Here is a 19531-nt window from a genome sequence, read left to right as displayed (position 1 = left end):
CGTCACCTATTCCTCTTCTCCAGAGATGCTGTCTGACCCGCTGAGTTACTCCAGCATTTTATGTTTATCTTCGGTTTGAACCAATATCTGCATTTCTTCCCTACACACTAAGCATTTTGTGGATTGGATTGAAAATTGTTCCATTAGAAAAATTCTACTTAGTATTTAGCGATTCAAGCTCTGACAAACCCATTTTCACCCAATCAGAAACTCATATTTGCTTCATGTTAAACCATGGAAATTGAGTTAGTGAAGCCACTGTGCAATAGACTAAATGAATGCAATACTTACGGAGAATGACATGAGTGATGACGAAAGCGAAGATGAATACCGTCAAAAGTGACAGCGACAAAATAAACATGTAAAAAAATCTGTAGTTCCTTTTTCCCACGCAGTTGCCCACCCAAGGGCAATGGTGATCAAATCGTTCTACAGGAGGAAGAACAATATTGGAAGACAAATTTAAGCATCAGGTTACAAACTGAAGTTTGCGTGAGAGGATATTTTAACCCAATTTATTCCGTACCAACATTAGGAAAATATGTTGAATCCCACATCGGCTCCTCATCCAAATATAATGCATTATATTGTACATACTATTTTAGCAACAGAAACAGACATAATTAATCTAATGGATCAGATGTATCAGCTTCACTTATTAGCTTCATGTGCTTTGCAATATTAAAATGAATGACAAGAAAAATAGACTTGCAAGTAGAAATCTCAATTTTTCTCAAATAAACCTGCTTTAAGATCAAAACACACGCAATATAAATGCCAAAAGGCACTAAATGTAAGATTAGGTTTTAAGTACCCAATTCAACTCAACAGGGAAGACTTTAATGATAAATTAAAGTCAAGGACATGTTGGTGAGAACGTTTATTTCACGGAGTTCAAGTACAAGTGGAACATGCATTATCTGCCAACTATAGCTTGGTTTCTGAAGTTGGGGTGACGTTGGATCTGCAGTGGAGGTTCCAAATCTGAGAAGGATGATCCACAGTGCCGTTCCCCTGATAGTTGAAGGCTGGAGGCTAAAGGAAACATTTGGGGGGGGGGGGGGGGGGGATATACCAGAGTTTTGGCAATTGTGGACAGATTAAGTCTTTGAATATCAAGATTTGCACAAGGGCAACTAATTTCCTGTGCAGGCTTCATGGAGCATCTGAAAGTGATGTGAGAAACAGTTTTGGCCTGTGTGCAGAGGGAGCAGATATAGATTCCACTTGTACCTTAGTCAGCAAGGCAAAGAAATTAGTCATCGACTTCAAAATGCAGAGTAAAGAACACACTGTAGTCTACATCAGTGATTCCCAACCTGGGGCCATATGGCTCCAGAGGGGCCATGGCAAATTTCAGGGGGGCCACAGAAAGATTTTGGGATTTAGGGGGCCACAGGTTCAATGAAGGGGACCACAGAGCAACCACCCTGTTGCCTCCTAAATTTCAGTTCTAATAAATTCAAATCTATGTAGTTGATTTATTTTTGATGTTTGTGGAATAGAATAAAAGAGAATATATGTGCAATTAATAGATACTGATATTTTTATGGAAGGTATTATAATATTGAAGTACTTTTTTCCCGCTAATAATGTCAGGGGGGGCCACAGAAAAATTAAAAGATCCCAAGGGGGCCATGAGCTAAAAAAGGTTAAGAACCGCATCAATGGAGCTGAAGTGGAGATGGTCAAGTGTTCCTAGGTGTAAATATCACCATCAATGTGTCCTAGTCCAACAATATTGGCCAAGAAAGGATTCAAACACCCTCTACTTCCTCAGAAGACTAAGGAAATTTGACACATCAAAGTTACTAGGTAAGTTTATTGTCACATGTGCCACTTAAGGTACAGTGAAGTTTGAGTTACCATACAGTCATACTAAGCGAAGAGCAACAAGAAACACAACCACATAAAAGTTAACATAAACATCCATCACAGTGGATTCCACATTCCTCACTGTGATGGAAGGCAAAAAAGTTCAATCTTCTTCCTCTTTGTTCTCCCGTGGTTGGTCTCAAATGACTTACAATCTCCATCAGGATGCACCACAGTTTGCTTTGGCAAGTACATCTTGCAAAACAGCCTCCCATTGACTCCATTCACAGTTCATTCTGCCTCCAGAAAGCAGCCAACATAATCAGAGACCACTCACACCTCTTTTCACATTCCCTTTTTTCCCCTCTCCTATCAGTCAGAGAATACAAAAGCTTGCAAGCATGCACCATTAGATTCAAGGAAGCTTCTTCCCTGCTGTTATCAGACTCTTGAATGGACCTCTTGTAAGCTAAGGATGTATTACCCACTCTACCTCTACGCAGTCCTTGCACTCGTGTTTTTATTTGTACTTTCTCTGAAGATGTAACATTATATTCTGCATGGTTTTTGATGCAATCATGTATGGATGATTTACCTGGATAGCATGCAAAACAAATCTTCTCATTGTACATCGACATACATGACAATAATAAAACCGATAAGATTGTATGGCATTAGATAATGAACATTCTTTTAACCTCTTCCTTTATTCTTGTGGTAATCTTAAATGTATTTCCTAACAGTGAAATGAAACAATGTAAACATTTCCCTTACATTTTCAATGACCCTGATATTCATGTTAATGAAATCATCTAGAAATGTGCTGGTGGCATAGTTTAAGCACCAGAAACCATAACTAGGAAATACATGAATGTAAATGTACTAGGCTGTGGGCCGAGGAGCTTTATTCCAGTGTTTCGTGACCCAAGTCACAGAACTACATGAAATTTTCACATATTGTGTAAACAATATATATAAATCACCCCTGAAACTCGTCATGAAAAAGACTTGCACATATTTATTCAATTTGAGAAAAAAACGGTACAATTCGAGAATTTTTAGTCCAATCAAAGCACGTTTAACATTGAATTGTCTCCCATTTGGCCAATCACGCGCTTTGCTTCAGGCATGGAATAATCTCTACCCAACTATAGTTACCCAACCAGATGCAACTAAATTTAAAGCAGCTCTTTCTTCCCAATAACCCTTTCTGGCTTAAGCCCTCCCTTCATCACCTCCAGTTTAAATTCCATTTGGAATATTTTGGAGGACCAAGAAACCAAGAACCAAGAAGAACTAGCACACATCATAGCTGAGAGGGCTTCACTGATGTCTGTTTTACTGGAGATTCCGATGAAGGTTCTTTGTCGTGGAAACTTGCAGCAGGGTAATTGAATTTAGTGAGAAAAGCATTAAGAAGTCTGAAAAATGTGCAGCTAAGTGGATAGAAGTGGAAGAAAGTCTTGAAAGCAAAGTCCCTGGTGAGCACAAAGTTGTGAAACTTTGTGAATCAACTCAAACTGAAAGGTAAGATAGAAATTCTGAATTTATGAAAATTAATCTGTATGGACTTTAATTAATTTAATTGTACCCTTTATAATGTGAAAAAATGAGATTTGGAGGCTGTACACTCACTTACTCACTCACTCACTCATGAAGTTGAGGGCCAAAACTATATGTATCAATAACAAGATAAATTAAACATTTTCACTAATGCCAGCTTGTTGTAGAGTAATAAGTCTTAATCATCTAATCTCGGAGCTGCCTACGATAACTTACCAGGAAAAGGTGCTCCGATCGCGGGGCCTATGTATTTAACATAGTGAAGCCGCGGTCTCAATTAAAAAGCGGCCGATTTGCGAACGCGGAGCCGCGGATCTTCTCCGCGGGCGGGGGGGGGGGGTGGGGTGTACATAGTGCCGTCCGTAGCGGCCGTTTCCAGGAAAACGGAGGAATATATCTATCTCGAATATATATAGGTATAATAATATATTATATGCCTGACCCGATGAGTTACTCCAGAACTTTGTGTCTAATGTCCACAAATGAATCTTCTTTACTCTGCATGCTCTCCAATGCAGTCATATATTTCTTATAGTGCAGTGACCAGAACTGCACACAATGTTCCAAGTGTTATTTATATCATGTTTTTTAAATAATATATTATATTATTATACCTATATTACTATCTGGAATAGATATAGGTATAATAATGTATTATATTATTATACCTATATTACTATCTGGAATATATCTAGGTATAATGATATATAGTTTAAATGGACTGCAACACGGAAATAGGCTGCCCACCGTATAATATGGGCATTGGCCATTAGATGGCGCTTACTTTCCAGATCTCATTTTCTAATTAGTTTAATTAATTAATGTGCAACTTTCGGCAATGACGAGTTATGACTTCCTTCTCAATTATATCTTCTATCTATAATATAAAAGTCTGTGACTGCCGGCTTTCTGCCTGACTTGTGGTTGCCAGCCTTTGATTCGTTGCCACGCCAACGTCAGACGCAGAAACGCCCAGATTTTTTCCATTTCGGTAGAGATTTCACTTTTCATTCCAAGTATCCACTCCTGATTATATTTCGTCGTGTTTATGTACACATTTTTAATAAAATCCTTCTTCCCCCCCCATCCCCCCAAAATTAAAAAAAAAAACTGCTTCTCACCCATAGAATGTTGGTGAACGTTCCATCGTGTGATGTCACAATGCCCAATGCTCACAGAAGTCCAATCGGAATGGATCCATTTACATATGCCTTTGCAGCAGCCCCAGCCCCTCCCCCCCACCCCCGCAGCCTGTGTCGAAGTGCGTCATCACGTGTGTGGGAATAGAGAAAGAGGATTGGGGGTGATAGGGAATTGGGAACAGATGGACTATCCCTACCCCTCCCTCTTCCACTCTCTCCCCCTCCCTCCACACTCTTCCCCCTCCCTCCCCTCCCCCACACCTCTCTCCCCCTCCCCCATCCCTCTCTCCCCCTCCCCATCCCTCTCCCCCTCCCCATCCCTCTCCCCTTCTCCATCTCCCTCTCCTCCCACCCCCATCACTCTCTCCCCCACCCCCTTCCCTCCCCTACCACCTTCCCTCTCTCCCCCAACCCCTCCCCCCAACCCCCTTCCTTCCCCCACACCCTTCCCTCTCTCCCCCACCCCCTCCCCCCTCCCCACTCTTCCACCTCCATCCACACTTTCCCCCCTACCCGATCTCCCTCCTCGCCTCCCTCCCCTCTCCCCCCTCCCCCACCCTCTCTCCTCCCCCTCTCCCTCTCCCTTCTCCTCCCACCTCATGGGGAACAGATGGACTGTCCCTACCCCTCCCACTCTCCACTATTTCCCCTCTCCCCCTCCCTCCACAATATTCCCCCTCCCCCATCTCCCTCCTCCTCTCCCTCCTCCATTCCTCTCCACCCATCCCCCACACTACTCTCCCCCTCCCCCATCCCTCTCTCCTCCCTTCCCCATCCCTCTCCTCCCCCTCTCCATCTCCCCCCTCCTCCTCAGACCCCATTCCTCTCCCCCACCCCCCTTCTCCCTCCCCACTCTTCCCCCTCCCTCCACACTCTTCCCCCTCTCTCCCCTACCCCATCTCCCTCCTCCCCACCCCCCACCACTCCTCTCTCCCCCTCCCCTTTCTCTTCCCCTTTGCCACCCCTCTCTCCTCCCCCCTCTCCATCTCCCTTGCCAAAGACATTCTTGCCATAGAGGGAGTACAGAGAAGGTTAACCAGACTGATTCCTGGGATGTCAGGACTTTCATATGAAGAAAGACTGGATAGACTCGGCTTGTACTCACTAGAATTTAGAGGATTGAGGGGGGATCTTATAGAAACTTACAAAATTCTTAATGGGTTGGACAGGCTAGATGCAGGAAGATTGTTCCCGATGTTGGGGAAATCCAGAACAAGGGGTCACAGTTTAAGGATAAGGGGGAAATCATTTAGGACCGAGATGAGAAAAACATTTTTTACACAGAGAGTGGTGAATCTCTGGAATTCTCTGCCACAGAAGGTAGTTGAGGCCAGTTCATTGGCTATATTTAAGAGGGAGTTACATGTGGCCCTTGTGGCTAAAAGGATCAGGGGGTATGGAGAGAAGGCAGGTACAGGATACCGAGTTGGATGGTCAGCCATGATCATATTGAATGGCGGTGCAGGCTCGAAGGGCCGAATGGCCTACTCCTGCACCTATTTTCTATGTTTCTATGTTTCCCTCTCCTTACCCCTCTCCCTCTCCCACCCATCCCTCTCTCCCCCACCCCCCTTCACTCTCTACCCCACCCCCTTCCCTCTCTCCCCCGCCCCCTTCCCCCTACCCCTCTGTCCCTCTTCCACCACTCCCCCTACTCCTCCCTCCCCACTGTTCCACTTCTCTCCCCCCCTCCTCCTCCCACTCTGCCTACCCACTCTTTCCCCTCTCCCCCCCCACCCCTCTCCCCCTCCCTCCCCCACCCCATCGCCCTCCGCCCCTCCCCCACACCTCTCTCCCCCTCCCCTCTCTCCTCCCGCTCCCCCACCCTCTCCTTCCCGCTCCCCCACCCCTCTCTCTTCTCCCTCTCCTCCCCCTCCCATCCCTTTCTTCCCCCACCCCCCTTCCCTCTCTCCCACCCCCTTCCCCCTCCCCACTCTTCCCCCTCCCTCCACACTCTTCCTCCTCTCTCCCCTACCCCCATACCTCTCCCCTCCCCTCTCTCCCCCTCTCCAGTTCCCTCGCCTCACCCTTCTCCCCCTCCTCCTCCCACCCCACCCCTCTCCCCCACCCCTCTCTACCCCACCCCCTTCTCTCTCTTCCCCCGCCCCTTCCCCCTACCCCTCTGTCCCTCTTCAACCGCTCTCCCTCCCCACCCCTCACTCTCCCCCTCCCCCCACCCCTTCCCCCCTGTCCCTCTTCCATCACTCCCCCTACCCCTCCCTCCCCACTCTTCCACTTCTCTCCCACTCTCCCTCCCCACTCTTTCCCCTCTCTCCCCCACCCCTCTCCCCCTCCCTCCCCCCTGCCACACACCTCTCTCCCCATTCCCCTCTCTCACCCCCTACCCCGCTCTCCTTTCCCTCCCAAATCTCTCCCGTTTCCTCCTCCTTCCCTCTTCTCACCCTCCCCTCTCCCCCCCCCCGTCTCCCTCTCCCCCCCTCCCCCCACCTGTCTGTTTGAGGGGTGGTTAGTGTGAGTGTGATGCCGCAGCCCCCCCCCCCCCCCCCCCCGTAGTTTGGTGACTTGGGTCACGAAAACTGATTTCTAGACACATTTTTGATGCTCGGCCCACAGCCTATACCTCCTATTTTAAAACTGAACAAAAGCAAAAATGTTTTGCATATGTAGACAAGTGGAGAAGAGGCATGAAATGTGAAGCTGGAGGAAGGAATATGTGAAATGGGGCGGGGAGAAGGAGGAAAAGGTGCGCATCCAAGTGGGGCATCCAACAGAGCAGAGAGAGGGGAAAAGTCAGGGGGGAGGAACAGGAGGGGAGGGATGGTTTGAATTTGGTCAATATTCCCACCATTGAGTTATAAGCTACCCAAACAGAATCTGAGGTGCTGCGCCTCCAGTTTGCGTGTGGCCTCACTCTGGCAATGGAGGAGGTCCTGGACAGAAAGGTTAGTATGGGAATGGGAAGGGGAGTTAACATGGTTATGTACTGCAATTGATAAAGGAAGCCACATCGGGAGCACCAAATGTAGTAGATGAGGTTAGAGGAAGTGCATGTGAACCTCTGGAAGGACTGCTGATCCTTGATTATGCTGGTGGCCTTGCCGAGGCAGCATGAAGTGTAGATGGAGCCAATGGAAAGGAGGTTGGTTTGTGTGATGGTCTGGGCTACGTTCACAACTCTCCGCTTGTCTTGGATGAAGCTATTCCCAAACCATGCTGTGATGCATCCTGATAAAATGCTTTCGACAGCACATCTGTAGAAGTCGATGAGGGTTGTTGGGGACATGCCGAATTTCCTAAGCCTTCAAAGGAAGTTGAGGTGTTGGTGTGCTTTCTTGGCCAGGTCAGGTCTGGGGGGAGTTCCCCCCGCCAGGGGTACCATGTAATCACGTGCTACCTGCTCCATGGTCGGGTAGTCATCGATTAAACCGTCTCCCCCACCTGGTTTGCCAGGTGAGGAGAGGGCTGTGGACCCCCAGCAGGACCAAAAACAAGACCTGTCAAAGGGCGGATGAGCTCCTAGCGAGCCAACGGCCATTCACACTTCCGTAGAAGTTGTGATCACTGTCATACATAGCATTGTAAGGCACTGTGCCCGTTGATGCTTTCAACGATGATGATCGTTGTGGCTGATCCAAGACACATTACTGGTGGAACTTGAAGCTTTCGAACATCTCTGCTTCGGCGCCATCAACATATACCAGGGTGTGTGTTCCGCTTCGGATTCCTGATGTTAATCACAATCTCCTTTGTCTTGCTTTCATTGAAGGAGAGGTTGTTGTCTTGGCACCAGGTTACATTCTCAACCTCTATGAAAATGAGTCTGATGTAGGTGTCCTCCTTATCCACGTGTTCCAGGGATGAGTGTAGGGCCAGGGAGATAGCATCAGCTGTGGACCTTTTGTGGAGGTAGGTGAACTGCAGTGGACCAAGGGCAGCACGGTGGCGCAGCGGTAGAGATGCTGCCTTACAGTGCTTGCAGCACCGGAGACTCAGGTTCAATCCCGACTATGGGTGCTGTCTGTTTGGAGTTTGTACGTTATCCCCGTGACTGCGTAGGTTTTCGCCGAGATCTTCGGTTTCCTCCCACACCCCAAAGATGTTCTGGTTTGAAGGTTAATTGGCTTGCTATAAGTGTAAATAGTCCCTAGTGTGTGTAGGATAGTGTTAATGCGCGGGGATCGCTGGTTGGTGCGGACTCGGTGAGCCGAAGGGCCTGTTTCCGTGCTGTATCTCTAAACTAACTAATCAAGGCTGGTTGGTAAGCTGGACTTAATGTGCACCATAACAAGCATTTCAACACACATCATAATGGTGGATGACAAGCCCACTGAATGGTAGTCATTGAGGTTGGCAGCAGGATGATATTGGTGGGTCCTCAGAACGCAGCAGAGACAGATTAAAATGTCCATGAACACTACTACAGGTTGGTCCTTGCAGTTCCTAAGGACGCGGCTAGAGACTCCATCCGGGCCAGTTCCTTTCCGTGGGTTCACCCTCAGGAAGGCCGATTGAACTTCTGCAACAGTGACTATGGCAAAAGGCACACTCAAAACTGACGGGACACATGCAATCGCCCTGTTGATCTTCTGCGAGCATAGAATGCATCAAGTTCATTAGGGAGGGCTGCACTACCACCAGCTATGCTGCCTGACTTTGCTTTGCAGCCATTTATTGCTTTCAAGCCTTGTAAGGTGTCCAAGCGATTGCACTCGGTACTAGACAACTAGACTCGACCCACTAGATCTCATCCGTGCCTAATGATGATTCATATATCTCAGCCTGGGCTCCTGCAATATCTTCTGCAGCACCTCACGCTGTCCTCGGATATATCTGATCAGACTCGGGAGATTCTACCTTCAAATGCTTTACGGCGTCCAGCACATTCTTGTCCGTATTACAGACACTCCTGAAGACATCTCCATTTACTGTCCTGAGTTCACCAGCTTTCATTGTCTCTCCATGGTATGAGCAGGAGAAACACTCAATGAGGACCTTGCCTATCTGCTGTATCTCCACACAAAGATGACCACTTTAGTTTCTGAGGGAACCCAATTCTTTCTCTTGTTAACCTCTATTTCTTTTTTGAATATTATACATATTTTGAATTAATTTGGTTTACTTAAATTATCTTGTGATTTTGTATTTTTGACTATTTAGGTTAATTTTTCAAGAACCTCCAAATGTCAGAAATAAACTTGAACTGCCACTGAACTGATTATTTCATTCAAGCATGTCTTTGGACTGTGTTTTTTTTTCTGGCCACACCATAATGACAATAGACAATAGACATAGGTGCAGGAGTAGGCCATTCGGCCCTTCGAGCCAGCACCGCCATTCAATGTGATCATGGCTGATCATCCCCAATCAGTACCCCGTTCCTGCCTTCTCCCCATATCCCCTGACTCCACTATCTTTAAGAGCCCTATCTAGCTCTCTCTTGAAAGCATCCGGAGAACCGGCCTCCACCGCCCTCTGAGGCAGAGAATTCCACACTCACAACTCTCTGTGAGAAAAAGTGTTTCCTTGTCTCCGTTCTAAATGGCTTACCCCTTATTCCTAAATTGTGGCACCTGGTTCTGGACTCCCACAACATCGGGAACATGTTTCCTGCCCTAATTTTGCCCACTAATCTCTTATGTGGGACCTTATCAAATGATGGGATGCCACACAAGAAGGCAATGGTACACAATGAGTTTTGAGGCAACTTTTTGTTTGGGATTATTCCCAATGAAATCTGCACAAGGTCTCACTGACTGAATGAGTGGGTGAACAGTGAGTGCAGGAATCTTGCAACTGCCAGAACATTTCAGATACATAAGTATTTGGGAACATAATGACATAATTTTGATTTTTAAGCAACATATTTGTCCACTGTACAGCAAAACAGTATGCAAATTAAACCTCAAAGCTCCAGCAACATTCAGAATTTCGCCTCAGTTATTTAATTAACTAGTTTTTCCATTGGTAAAAAGATAATACTTCCTCTAAAATCTGAATATGTACAACTGATTGCTGTCCAGCATTCTTCCCAAGCATGTTCAAAATCGCTGTAGGCTGTTGGCTATACAACTATCTAACTGTTGCCACTGTATAAAGCTCACATTCTTGCAATAAAGTATTTTCCATTGAATTAGATCATTTTGTTTTGTCATGGTGTTTTTGTTAAACAAGAATGATTTGCTTTCAAATGACAAAAATGATGCAACATCTATTGCCTAACACTGTATTTTTCCAGAATAGAATCGAGTGGTGAAGCAAAACAGCGGGTCAGGCAATTTCTCTGGAGGACATGAATAGGCACCATTTTGGGTCGGGATTCTTCTTCAGATTCCAGCCTGTAATTTATACTGTACTGTATACAGTATAACACATTTAAACCCTACTAATGTTTATTATTCAAAGACTGATGAATATATTATTACTAGTCAACACGTTTTGATCAACTCTATGACAACCTTCTAAACTCAGTAAGCTCAATTACTGAAGTCCATCTGTCATCCACCTTACCACAAACATTATTTGTTTTTTTTCCTCCTCTCCCTTTCCTCTGCAGAAGAAAACAATTTCCTTCCAATTCTGATGAAAACTCATTATCCATAAGCATTTTACTCTCTCAAAGTTTGTTGCTTATCTTTTCCTGAGGTACAGTTTGATTAAATCTTGAAATCCAAGCTTTATATCACAGGTGGGCTCATGTAAGATTATGCCCTCTGTGAAGCGTGCCCTTCTTCTTCTTCTTTCGTGTGGCCTGCACAGCCTAAAGTTTTTGGACAACTTGTTCTATTTGATCTGCCGGTTGTGCACATCGAGTTGATTGCATTAGTCGAAACAGGGCGGACCATGTGAAGGTTGCAATCTTCCACCCCTAAGAAGCGTGCCCTATTTATTCTACCTCAAAGCTGCTATGTCTGCATCTTTTCAGACATCAAGGATCAAACTCCAAGAGCTCTTTTTATTTTATTCCCCCTCGTAACATTTGTTCCACTTTCACTCAACCCCATCTCTATATCCAGTTACATTCCATGCCATGTTTTCAGCATCCCTTCTAATCTTCCCCTCACCGATCCTGAACAACGTCTCCCAAGCAAACGGACAAAATTTAGTCCCCTACTTCCTCATGCTGAACAGTTCTTCTCCCTTGTCCACGTCACTTTCTTTGCCCAAGTCTTCAACAGACATTGTTCTTCCATCTCCAAAATTCCCATTCCACTCAGACCCCTTCCTCTGGCCACTTAGCCTCTCTCAAACTCTTCATTGCTAACTGCTGACAAGACATTGGATGTCTTGATTTTTTCACTCTTCATATTCACTCTAATCTGTCACTTTCCCATCCATTTTTCTTGTGTACCAAGGACCAAAGCAGACAGAGCCCTCGGCTGCATCTCATTTTAGTCGCCACACCTTTTGTTTTCACATCCCCTCCTGGTCAGAGCAAGGGCAGAGTTCCCGTTCCTCACCAATCATGCCCCCAGTAGACATTCAACAGACCATATTTTGCAATTTCTGCCAGCTCCAACATGATGTCACCACCAGGCACATCTTCCCATTCCTCTCCAGTCTCAATATTTCCAAGGGACCATTCCCTTCATGACTCCCTGATCTGCTTCTTCCATTTACCAGCTAAACCCAATCTTATGTACTTTCCCATGCAACTGGAAAAGATGCAACACCTGTTCTTTCACCACTTCCCTTTCCAGCACCCAGGGATCAGTCTTGCCAAGTGAGATGGGAAGATGTGACTCGCGGTGTGATCCTGTTGGAGGTGGCGAAAATGTCAGAGGATTCTGTGTCGTGTGCGATGGCTGATGGGGTGAAAGGCAAGGACTAGGAGGACTCTATCCATGTTGCGACTAGGGGGAGGGGGAACAAAGGCGGCACTGCGGGGTACCGAAGAGACACGTGCGAGGGCCTCATCTATGATGGGAGAGGGGAACCCCCGTTCCCTAAAGAATGAGCCTGACCCGACAAACCAGACCTCCTAGTCCCCATTTACCTCGGATGGATATTCCCTTTATCCTTTCTATCCCTCTCGCCATCTCCTCTTCAACAAAAACAATCTTTTATTCACTCTTTTCTAGTTCCAAGAATCTGAAGTGTTATCTGTTTCTCTTTCTGCAGATATTGCCTTACCTACGGAGTGTGACAACATTCTTGTTTTTTTCCATACTTTCAGCAGTATTTTTTTTTAATGTTAAAACCTACAACATTTTGATCTGACATAAGCAATATTTTTAACTTTAATTTAAAAGGTGAAAGACCAGATTTAAAACTTTCTTTTACTCAAGATAATTTTTGAATCTGTGTGCATAAATGCCTGGATCCTCATAAATTACTTAGTCCAATCTTGCGGATAGGCTGTGGGCCAAGCATCAAAAATGTGTCTAGAAATCAACTTTCGTGACCCAAGTCTCAAACTACATGAAATTTTGCACAGATTTATATAAAATATAATTGAGAAGTCATAACTCGTCAGTGCCAAAAGTCGCACCTTAATTAAACTAATTAAAAAATGAGATCGAAAAAGCTCCATCTAGTGTCCAATGCCCATATTACACCATTTCCGTAGCAGTCTATTTAATCCATATATCATTATACCATAAATATATATATATATCACTATAAATTTAAATATAAAGACACGCACACACACACACACACACACATATATATATATACACACTTCTTAGAGATATATATATATCTCTATATATATATCTCTATATATATATAAGTGCAGACCCGTTGGGTCTGTTTCCCCAACGCGCGTTTGCGGGGGGGACTGCGGTATCACACTCACACTAACCACCCCCATACACACAGGTGGGGGGGAGGGGGGTAGAGGGAGACGGGGTGGGAGAGGGGAGGGTGAGAAGAGGGGATGGAGGGGAGAGGGGGAGGAGGAAAGGGGAGAGATGGGGAGGGAGAGGAGAGAGGGTGGTAGGGGGAGGGCGAGAGAGAGGGGATGGAGAGGGGGAGGAGAGTGGGGAGTGGGAGGAGAGCGGGGAGGGCAGGAAGGGGGGGGATAGGGGTAGGGGTGTGGGAGAGGGGTAGCGGGGAGTGGTGCAAGAGAGAGGGGAAGAGGTGGGGGGGAGATGGCGGTAAAGAGGGGTGGGGAGGGGGGAGAGAGGGGGTGGGAGGGGAGAGGAGAGAGGGAGATGGAGATGGGGAGAGGGGGAAGGGGAGGAGGAGAGGGGAGTGGGTGAGAGAGGGATGGGGAGGAGGGAGAGAGGGGTGGGGGAAGGGGAGAGAGGGAGAAGGGGGGAGGAGGGAGTGGAAGGAGGAGGGAGAGGGGGAACAGTGTGGAGGGAGGGGGAGAGTGGTAGGGGAGAGGGGGAAGAGTGGGGAGGGAGGGGGAGAGGGGTAGGGGGGAGAGAGGGGGAAGAGTGGTGAGGGAGGGTAAGTGGGGAAGGGGGGCAGAGGGGTAGGGGGAGTGGTGGAAGAGGCAGAGATGGGTTGGGGGAGAGAGGGGTGGGGGTTGGGGGTGGGAGGGGATTAGGGAGAGGGGTGAGGAGAGAGGGAGAGGGGGGAAAGGGAGAAGGAGAGAGGGGGTGGGTGAGGTGGGGGAGGGGGTGAGAGGGTGGGTGAGGGGGGGATAGGATGGGGGAGGGGGAGAGAGGAGAGAGGGAGGGGAGGATGGAGGGAGGAGGGGGGTAAGAGTGTTGAGAGAGGGGGAGAGGGGTGGGGGGGGAGAGGGGGGGAAGAGTGTGGAGGGAGGGGGAGAGCGGAGAGAGGGGGAAGAGTAGGGAGGGAGTGGGAAGGGAGGGGGGTGGGGGTGAGAGATGGGGAGAGGTGGAAAATGGGGGGGAGATAAGTGGAAGAATGGGGAGGGAGGGGGAGAGGTGTAGCGGGAGTGGTGAAAGTGGGAGGGAGGGGGAGGGGGGTAAGGGGGAGTGGTGGAAGAGGGAGAGAGGGGTAGGGGAAGGGGGTGGGGAGAGGGAGGGATGGGAGAGAGAGGTTGTGCGTTGGAGGGAGAGAAGTGGAAGAGTGGGAAGGGAGGGGGAGAGGGGTAGGGGGAGTGGTGGAAGAGGGACAGGGGGGTAGGGGGAAGGTATGGGGGAGGGAGAGGGTGGGGAGGGAGAGAGGTGGGGTAAGGGGGAGAGAAGTGGAAGAGTGGGGAGGGAGGGGGAGAGGGGTGAGGGGAGTGGTGGAAGAGGGATGGGGGTGGGAGCAGGAGGGGGGGAGAGGGAGAGGGGTGAGGAGAAGGAGATGGAGAGGGGGGAGGAGAGAGGGGAAGGGGAGAGGGGAAGGGGAGAGATGTGGGGGAGGGGGGAGGGAGGCGAGGAGGGAGATGGGGTAGGGGTTAGAGGGGGAAGAGTGTGGAGGGAGGGGGAAGAGTGGGGAGGGGGAACTACATGTGCCTTGCAGCTCATTCAATAAATCAATAAATTCAATAAGTGAGAATGTTGCCCCTCAGATCTTGCGCCTCTCACCTTAACCTATGTCCCCTGGTTCTTGATTTCCCCTACCATTACCCATATAACCATATAACAATTACAGCACGGAAACAGGCTATCTCGGCCTTACAAGTCCATGCCGAACACTTATTTTCCCCTAATCCCATCTACCTGCACTCAGACCATAACCCTCCATTCCTTTCCCATCCTATTTAAATGATAAAATCGAACCTGCCTCCTCCACTTCCACTTACCCGGTGTGCATTCACTCTATCTAGTCCCATCATGATTTGATACTCCTCTATAAGATCACCTTTCAGAATCCTGAACTACAAATACAAATACAAAAATAATTTCCACCACCGTCCTCTGGTTCCGTCCATGAAGCCAATTCTGTATCCAAAGTTCATCGAAAAATATTTATTTTTCCTTGTTCTGAAAAGTTTTAATTGATTTCCAAGGAAGTTACTTAATCAAACTATTAAAACAAAGGCCACATTGAGAGATAATCGAGTCATAGAGCCTTATAACATGAAAACAGGCACTTTGGCCCAACTTGCACAACATGTTCCAGCTATACTTCTCCCAAATGCCTGCATTTGGCCCATATCCCTCTAAACCTGTCCGATCCATATACCTGTCTAAATGTTTCTTAAATGTTGGGATAGTCCCAACCTCACCTACCTTTTTGTGGCAGCTTGTTCCTTACATCTACCACCCTGTGAGTGAAAATGTTACCCCTCAGATTCCTATTAAATCTTTTCCCCTTCACCTTAAACCCAAGTCCTTTGGTCCTCGATTCACCTACTCTGGGCAAGAGGCTCTGTGCATCTACCCGATCTATTCCTCTCATGAATTTATACACCTCTATAAAATCACCCCTCATCCTAACAAATAGTCCAAGCCTACTCAACCCTCTCCCTATAGCTCAGACCCTCTAGTCCTGGCAACATCCTCGTAAATCTTTTCTGCACCTTTTCCAGCTTTGCAACAACCGTTCACTGTGTAGGTTCTGCCCATGTTAGTGCTCCTAAAATGCAGCACGTCACATTTCTCTGTATTAAATTCCATCAACCATTTCTCAGCCCATCTGCCCGACCGATCAAGGTCCTGCAGCAATTTTTGAATTTGTATGCATGAGATGTTGTATGCATGAAATCCATGCATATAACATCTACAGCTCAGCCTTTTTGGTCACATCCTCAAAAAACTCAATCTGATTCGTGAGACACAACCTCCCACATACAAAACCATGTTGACTATCCCTAATCAGCCCTTTTCCATCTAAATGTATATCCTATCCCTCAGAATACCCTCTAGTAACTTTCCGACCACAGATGTTAAGCTCACTGGCCAGCAGTTCCCAGCCTTTTCCCTGCCGCTTTCCTTGAGACACACATTTGCCTCCCTACAGACTTCCGGCACCTCACCTGTATTTAACAATGACATAAATCTTTGCAAGAGCTCCTGCAATTTCCTCTCTAACGTCCCACAGTGTCCTGGGATATATCTGATCCGGCCCTGGAGGTTTGTCTATCTTCATACCAGTTAGAACCTTCAGCACCTCTGCAACCGTAATACTAACTGCTCTCAAGACACTTCCTGTGACTACCTCAAGATCCCCCGTCCTCCTGTCTTTCTACATGCTAATAACAGAAGAGACATACTCGTTGAGGACATTGCCCATCTCCGCAGAGTTCAGCGCTTTGATTTCTGTCTCACTCTCGCTCTGGTTGCCTTTTTCCCTTTATATGCTGATAAAATCTCTTGCGATTATCCTTAATGCTACTTGCCAAAGCTATCTCCTGTCCCCTTTTTGCCCTTCTGAATTCCATCGTATACTACTCCTTGGTTCCCGAAACTCATCCAGATATACACTTGATCCCAGCTGCCTATACCTGTCGCATGCCTCCTTCTTACTCATGACCAAAGTCTCAATTTGCTTCATCATCCAGGCTTCCTTATGTTCGCCTGCCTTGCCCTTCACTCTAACAGGGACATGCATGTCCTGAACTCTGGTCAGCACCCTTTTAAACACATCCCACTTTCCTGACCTTCCTTTTCCATCAAACAACCTACTTCAATCAACTCCATCGAGTTCCTGTCTCATACTCTCAAAGTTGGCCTTGCCCTAATTTAGCATTGGTACAAGGCCAACTCATGGGCCCATTCTGTCCCTATCCATAATTATCTTAAATCTAATAGAACAGTGGTCACTGGTCCCAAAAGGCTCATCAATGAACACTTCATCCACTTGCCCTTCCCAATTTCCCAAGACTATATCAAGCATCACTCTCTCCCATGTAGGGCTCTCTATATATTGCCGGAGGAAACTTTCCTGAATACATTTGGTTGCTGGAAGATTTCACAGTTACAACAGTCCTTTAGCTTCACCTTAAATTGTCACCCTTGTTCTCAGTGACATTTGAAATTTATATACTGCATTTCCCGGGAAACGTGCCATGTCATTATGCCAATTTGGCTCTACGCCATGTCCTTTCATCAATGTCCCAAGGCTTCAGGTTGATTCTTTGCGCTTGTTTCTCTGCGCCATACTTGTTGCAGTTGCAATTGTAGAAGCATTGGAATGAACAAATACTACGCTCACTCAATGTGAGCAGTCTTGCAGAGCTACGCTAAGCTAAGCCTGAAGAAGGGTCTCGACCCGACATGTCACCCATTCCTTCTCTCCAGAGATGCTGCCATTCCTTCTCTCCAGAGAGTTACTCCAGCTTTTTGTGTCTATCTTCGGTTTAAACCAGCATCTGCAGTTCCTTCCTACACATAAGCTAAATATCAGTTCAATACCAATGATGTTATGCACCTCAAGAATCAGAGTTGAGACACAAGAGACTGTAGATGCTGGAATCTTGTGCAAAAAACAATCTGCTGTAAAACCTCAGCAGGTCACGTTACATCTGTGCAGGGAAGTGGACGGACAACTATTTAGGAAGGGTCCCGATCCGAAACATTGTCTGCACATTTCTCTCCACAGATGCTGTCTGATCCGCTGAGCTCCTCCAACAGTTCATTTTTTTGTTCAAGTATTGGTGTTCAGAATCCTGTTCTGCCAAAATGTGTGCTTTTCTTCAAAGGAAGCAGAGTTTAGTAATACGGCAACATTCTCGCACCGCCAGTATGACAACCTGAAATTGTAGTTGCTACATTCTATGTTTTTCCAAATTTGAAAATGTCAATGTTGGTTCTCTTTTAATAGCAGCTTCTCAATTAAATTACAATTAAATATTTTTCTTTGATATGAAAATTAAAAAAAAAATTCCAAGGAAATCACTTACCTACACAATTATCACAAAGGCTACAGTGAGAGGCACGTGGTGGCCGGAAGATTTTACAGGTGAAGCAGTACTTTAACTTGACTGTCTGCCCATTAATTATCACCTCTTTTGTTCTGGGGGGAGGTCGATAGCCACTTCCAGAGTTTGAACCATTGGCAACATCTAGGAGGGGAATGAAAGCAAAGCCTTAAAACAAAATAATTACAGTATTTTTTTAATTGTTGTTTATTTTAAAATACTGCACATGAAATTCAATTGAAGGAATTTATATTTATTGAAAAACTGGTCAAATTGGGGCAAGCTGGTTCAGCCTTGCTTTGTTTTATGTACCAAAACTAGAATTCTGAGTAAATCGATTCCAAAATCAGAAAATGCTTTTCCGTGTTCAGAATGTTTTAAACTTCCAATAGTTTACAATGTAGCAATGGCTTTCTGTAAAACGATGCAGGGGATGAAATTGGTATTGCTCAGTATTTGGTACTTTAGGTCCCTTCGCAACTCCTTGGTTCACCCCCTCCCCAGGTACTTTCCCTCGCAAACGCAGTAGATGCAACACCTGTCCCTATACCTCCTCGCTCGCCTCCATCCATAGAACCTAGCAGTCATACCACGTGAGACAAAGGTTCACTCGCACCTCCTCTAACCTCATCTACTGCGTCTCGTGTTCCCGGTGGCCTCCTGAGACCAAGGTGGGGCCAAGCTGAAACTCGGCGACCATTTCGCTGAACACTTGCTCTCGGTCCGCCAAGGTCTACTGGATCTAGCGGTTACTAATCGTTTTAACTCCCCTTCCCATTACCACACTGGTTTTTCTGACCTGGGCCTCCTCCATCCCTAGACTAGGCCACACGCCAACTGGAGCACCTTATATTCCGCTTGGGTAGCTTTACCCGACGTATGAACATTGAAATCTCCAATTTTAGGTGGCCTCTAACTAACCCCCCTCCCTTTCTCCCCCACACTTTTCCCACCCCCATTCCCTCCCCTGTGCCACACCTCGACTCTATTCTCTATCTATTTCTCCCCTCCATACCATACCACCTCTCCCTCTTGCTACTTCCTTCCCCTGGCGTCACAATCTGCAACTCTATGTTCTCTGGTCTTTGTTCCAACCATCAGTCTGTGAAAAAAAACCCTTCACCTCTGTCGACCTATTACGTACCGTGCTTTGTCCTGCCTCTTCCCTTTTCCAGCTTTCTCTCCCCCCCCCCCCCCCCCCCCCCCCCCGAACTTACAATTAGTCTGAACAAGGGTCTTGACAAATACAAATTTGATGAACAACATCTCATATTCTACCTGGTTAGACTGCAATCCATTAGTAAGATCATTGAATTTTCCAACTTCAGCTAACCCTAACCTT

At 46.7% G+C, this 19531-nt stretch overlaps 1 protein-coding gene across 3 annotated transcripts in view; it reads right to left on the bottom strand.

Annotated features, from left to right (window-relative positions):
• zdhhc14 (zinc finger DHHC-type palmitoyltransferase 14) overlaps window positions 1–19531 on the bottom strand; it is a 128922-nt gene that overhangs the window by 42908 nt on the left and 66483 nt on the right. For 2 of the 3 annotated variants that reach the window (XM_033025065.1, XM_033025063.1), the window contains exons 3-4: window positions 18172–18333; window positions 292–429 (exon numbers count right to left, since the gene is read on the bottom strand). In XM_033025065.1, coding sequence (XP_032880956.1) covers window positions 292–429; window positions 18172–18333 — 300 coding nt within the window. The remainder of the gene's footprint in view (window positions 1–291; window positions 430–18171; window positions 18334–19531) is intronic. The other variant, XM_033025064.1, reaches the window with a different exon arrangement.

The sequence above is a fragment of the Amblyraja radiata genome, chromosome 8 (assembly GCF_010909765.2).
Source record: "Amblyraja radiata isolate CabotCenter1 chromosome 8, sAmbRad1.1.pri, whole genome shotgun sequence".
NCBI classification, from domain to species: Eukaryota; Metazoa; Chordata; class Chondrichthyes; order Rajiformes; family Rajidae; genus Amblyraja; species Amblyraja radiata.
Note: the sequence above shows the minus strand (reverse complement) of the source record. Positions and strands in the feature narration are given on the sequence as shown.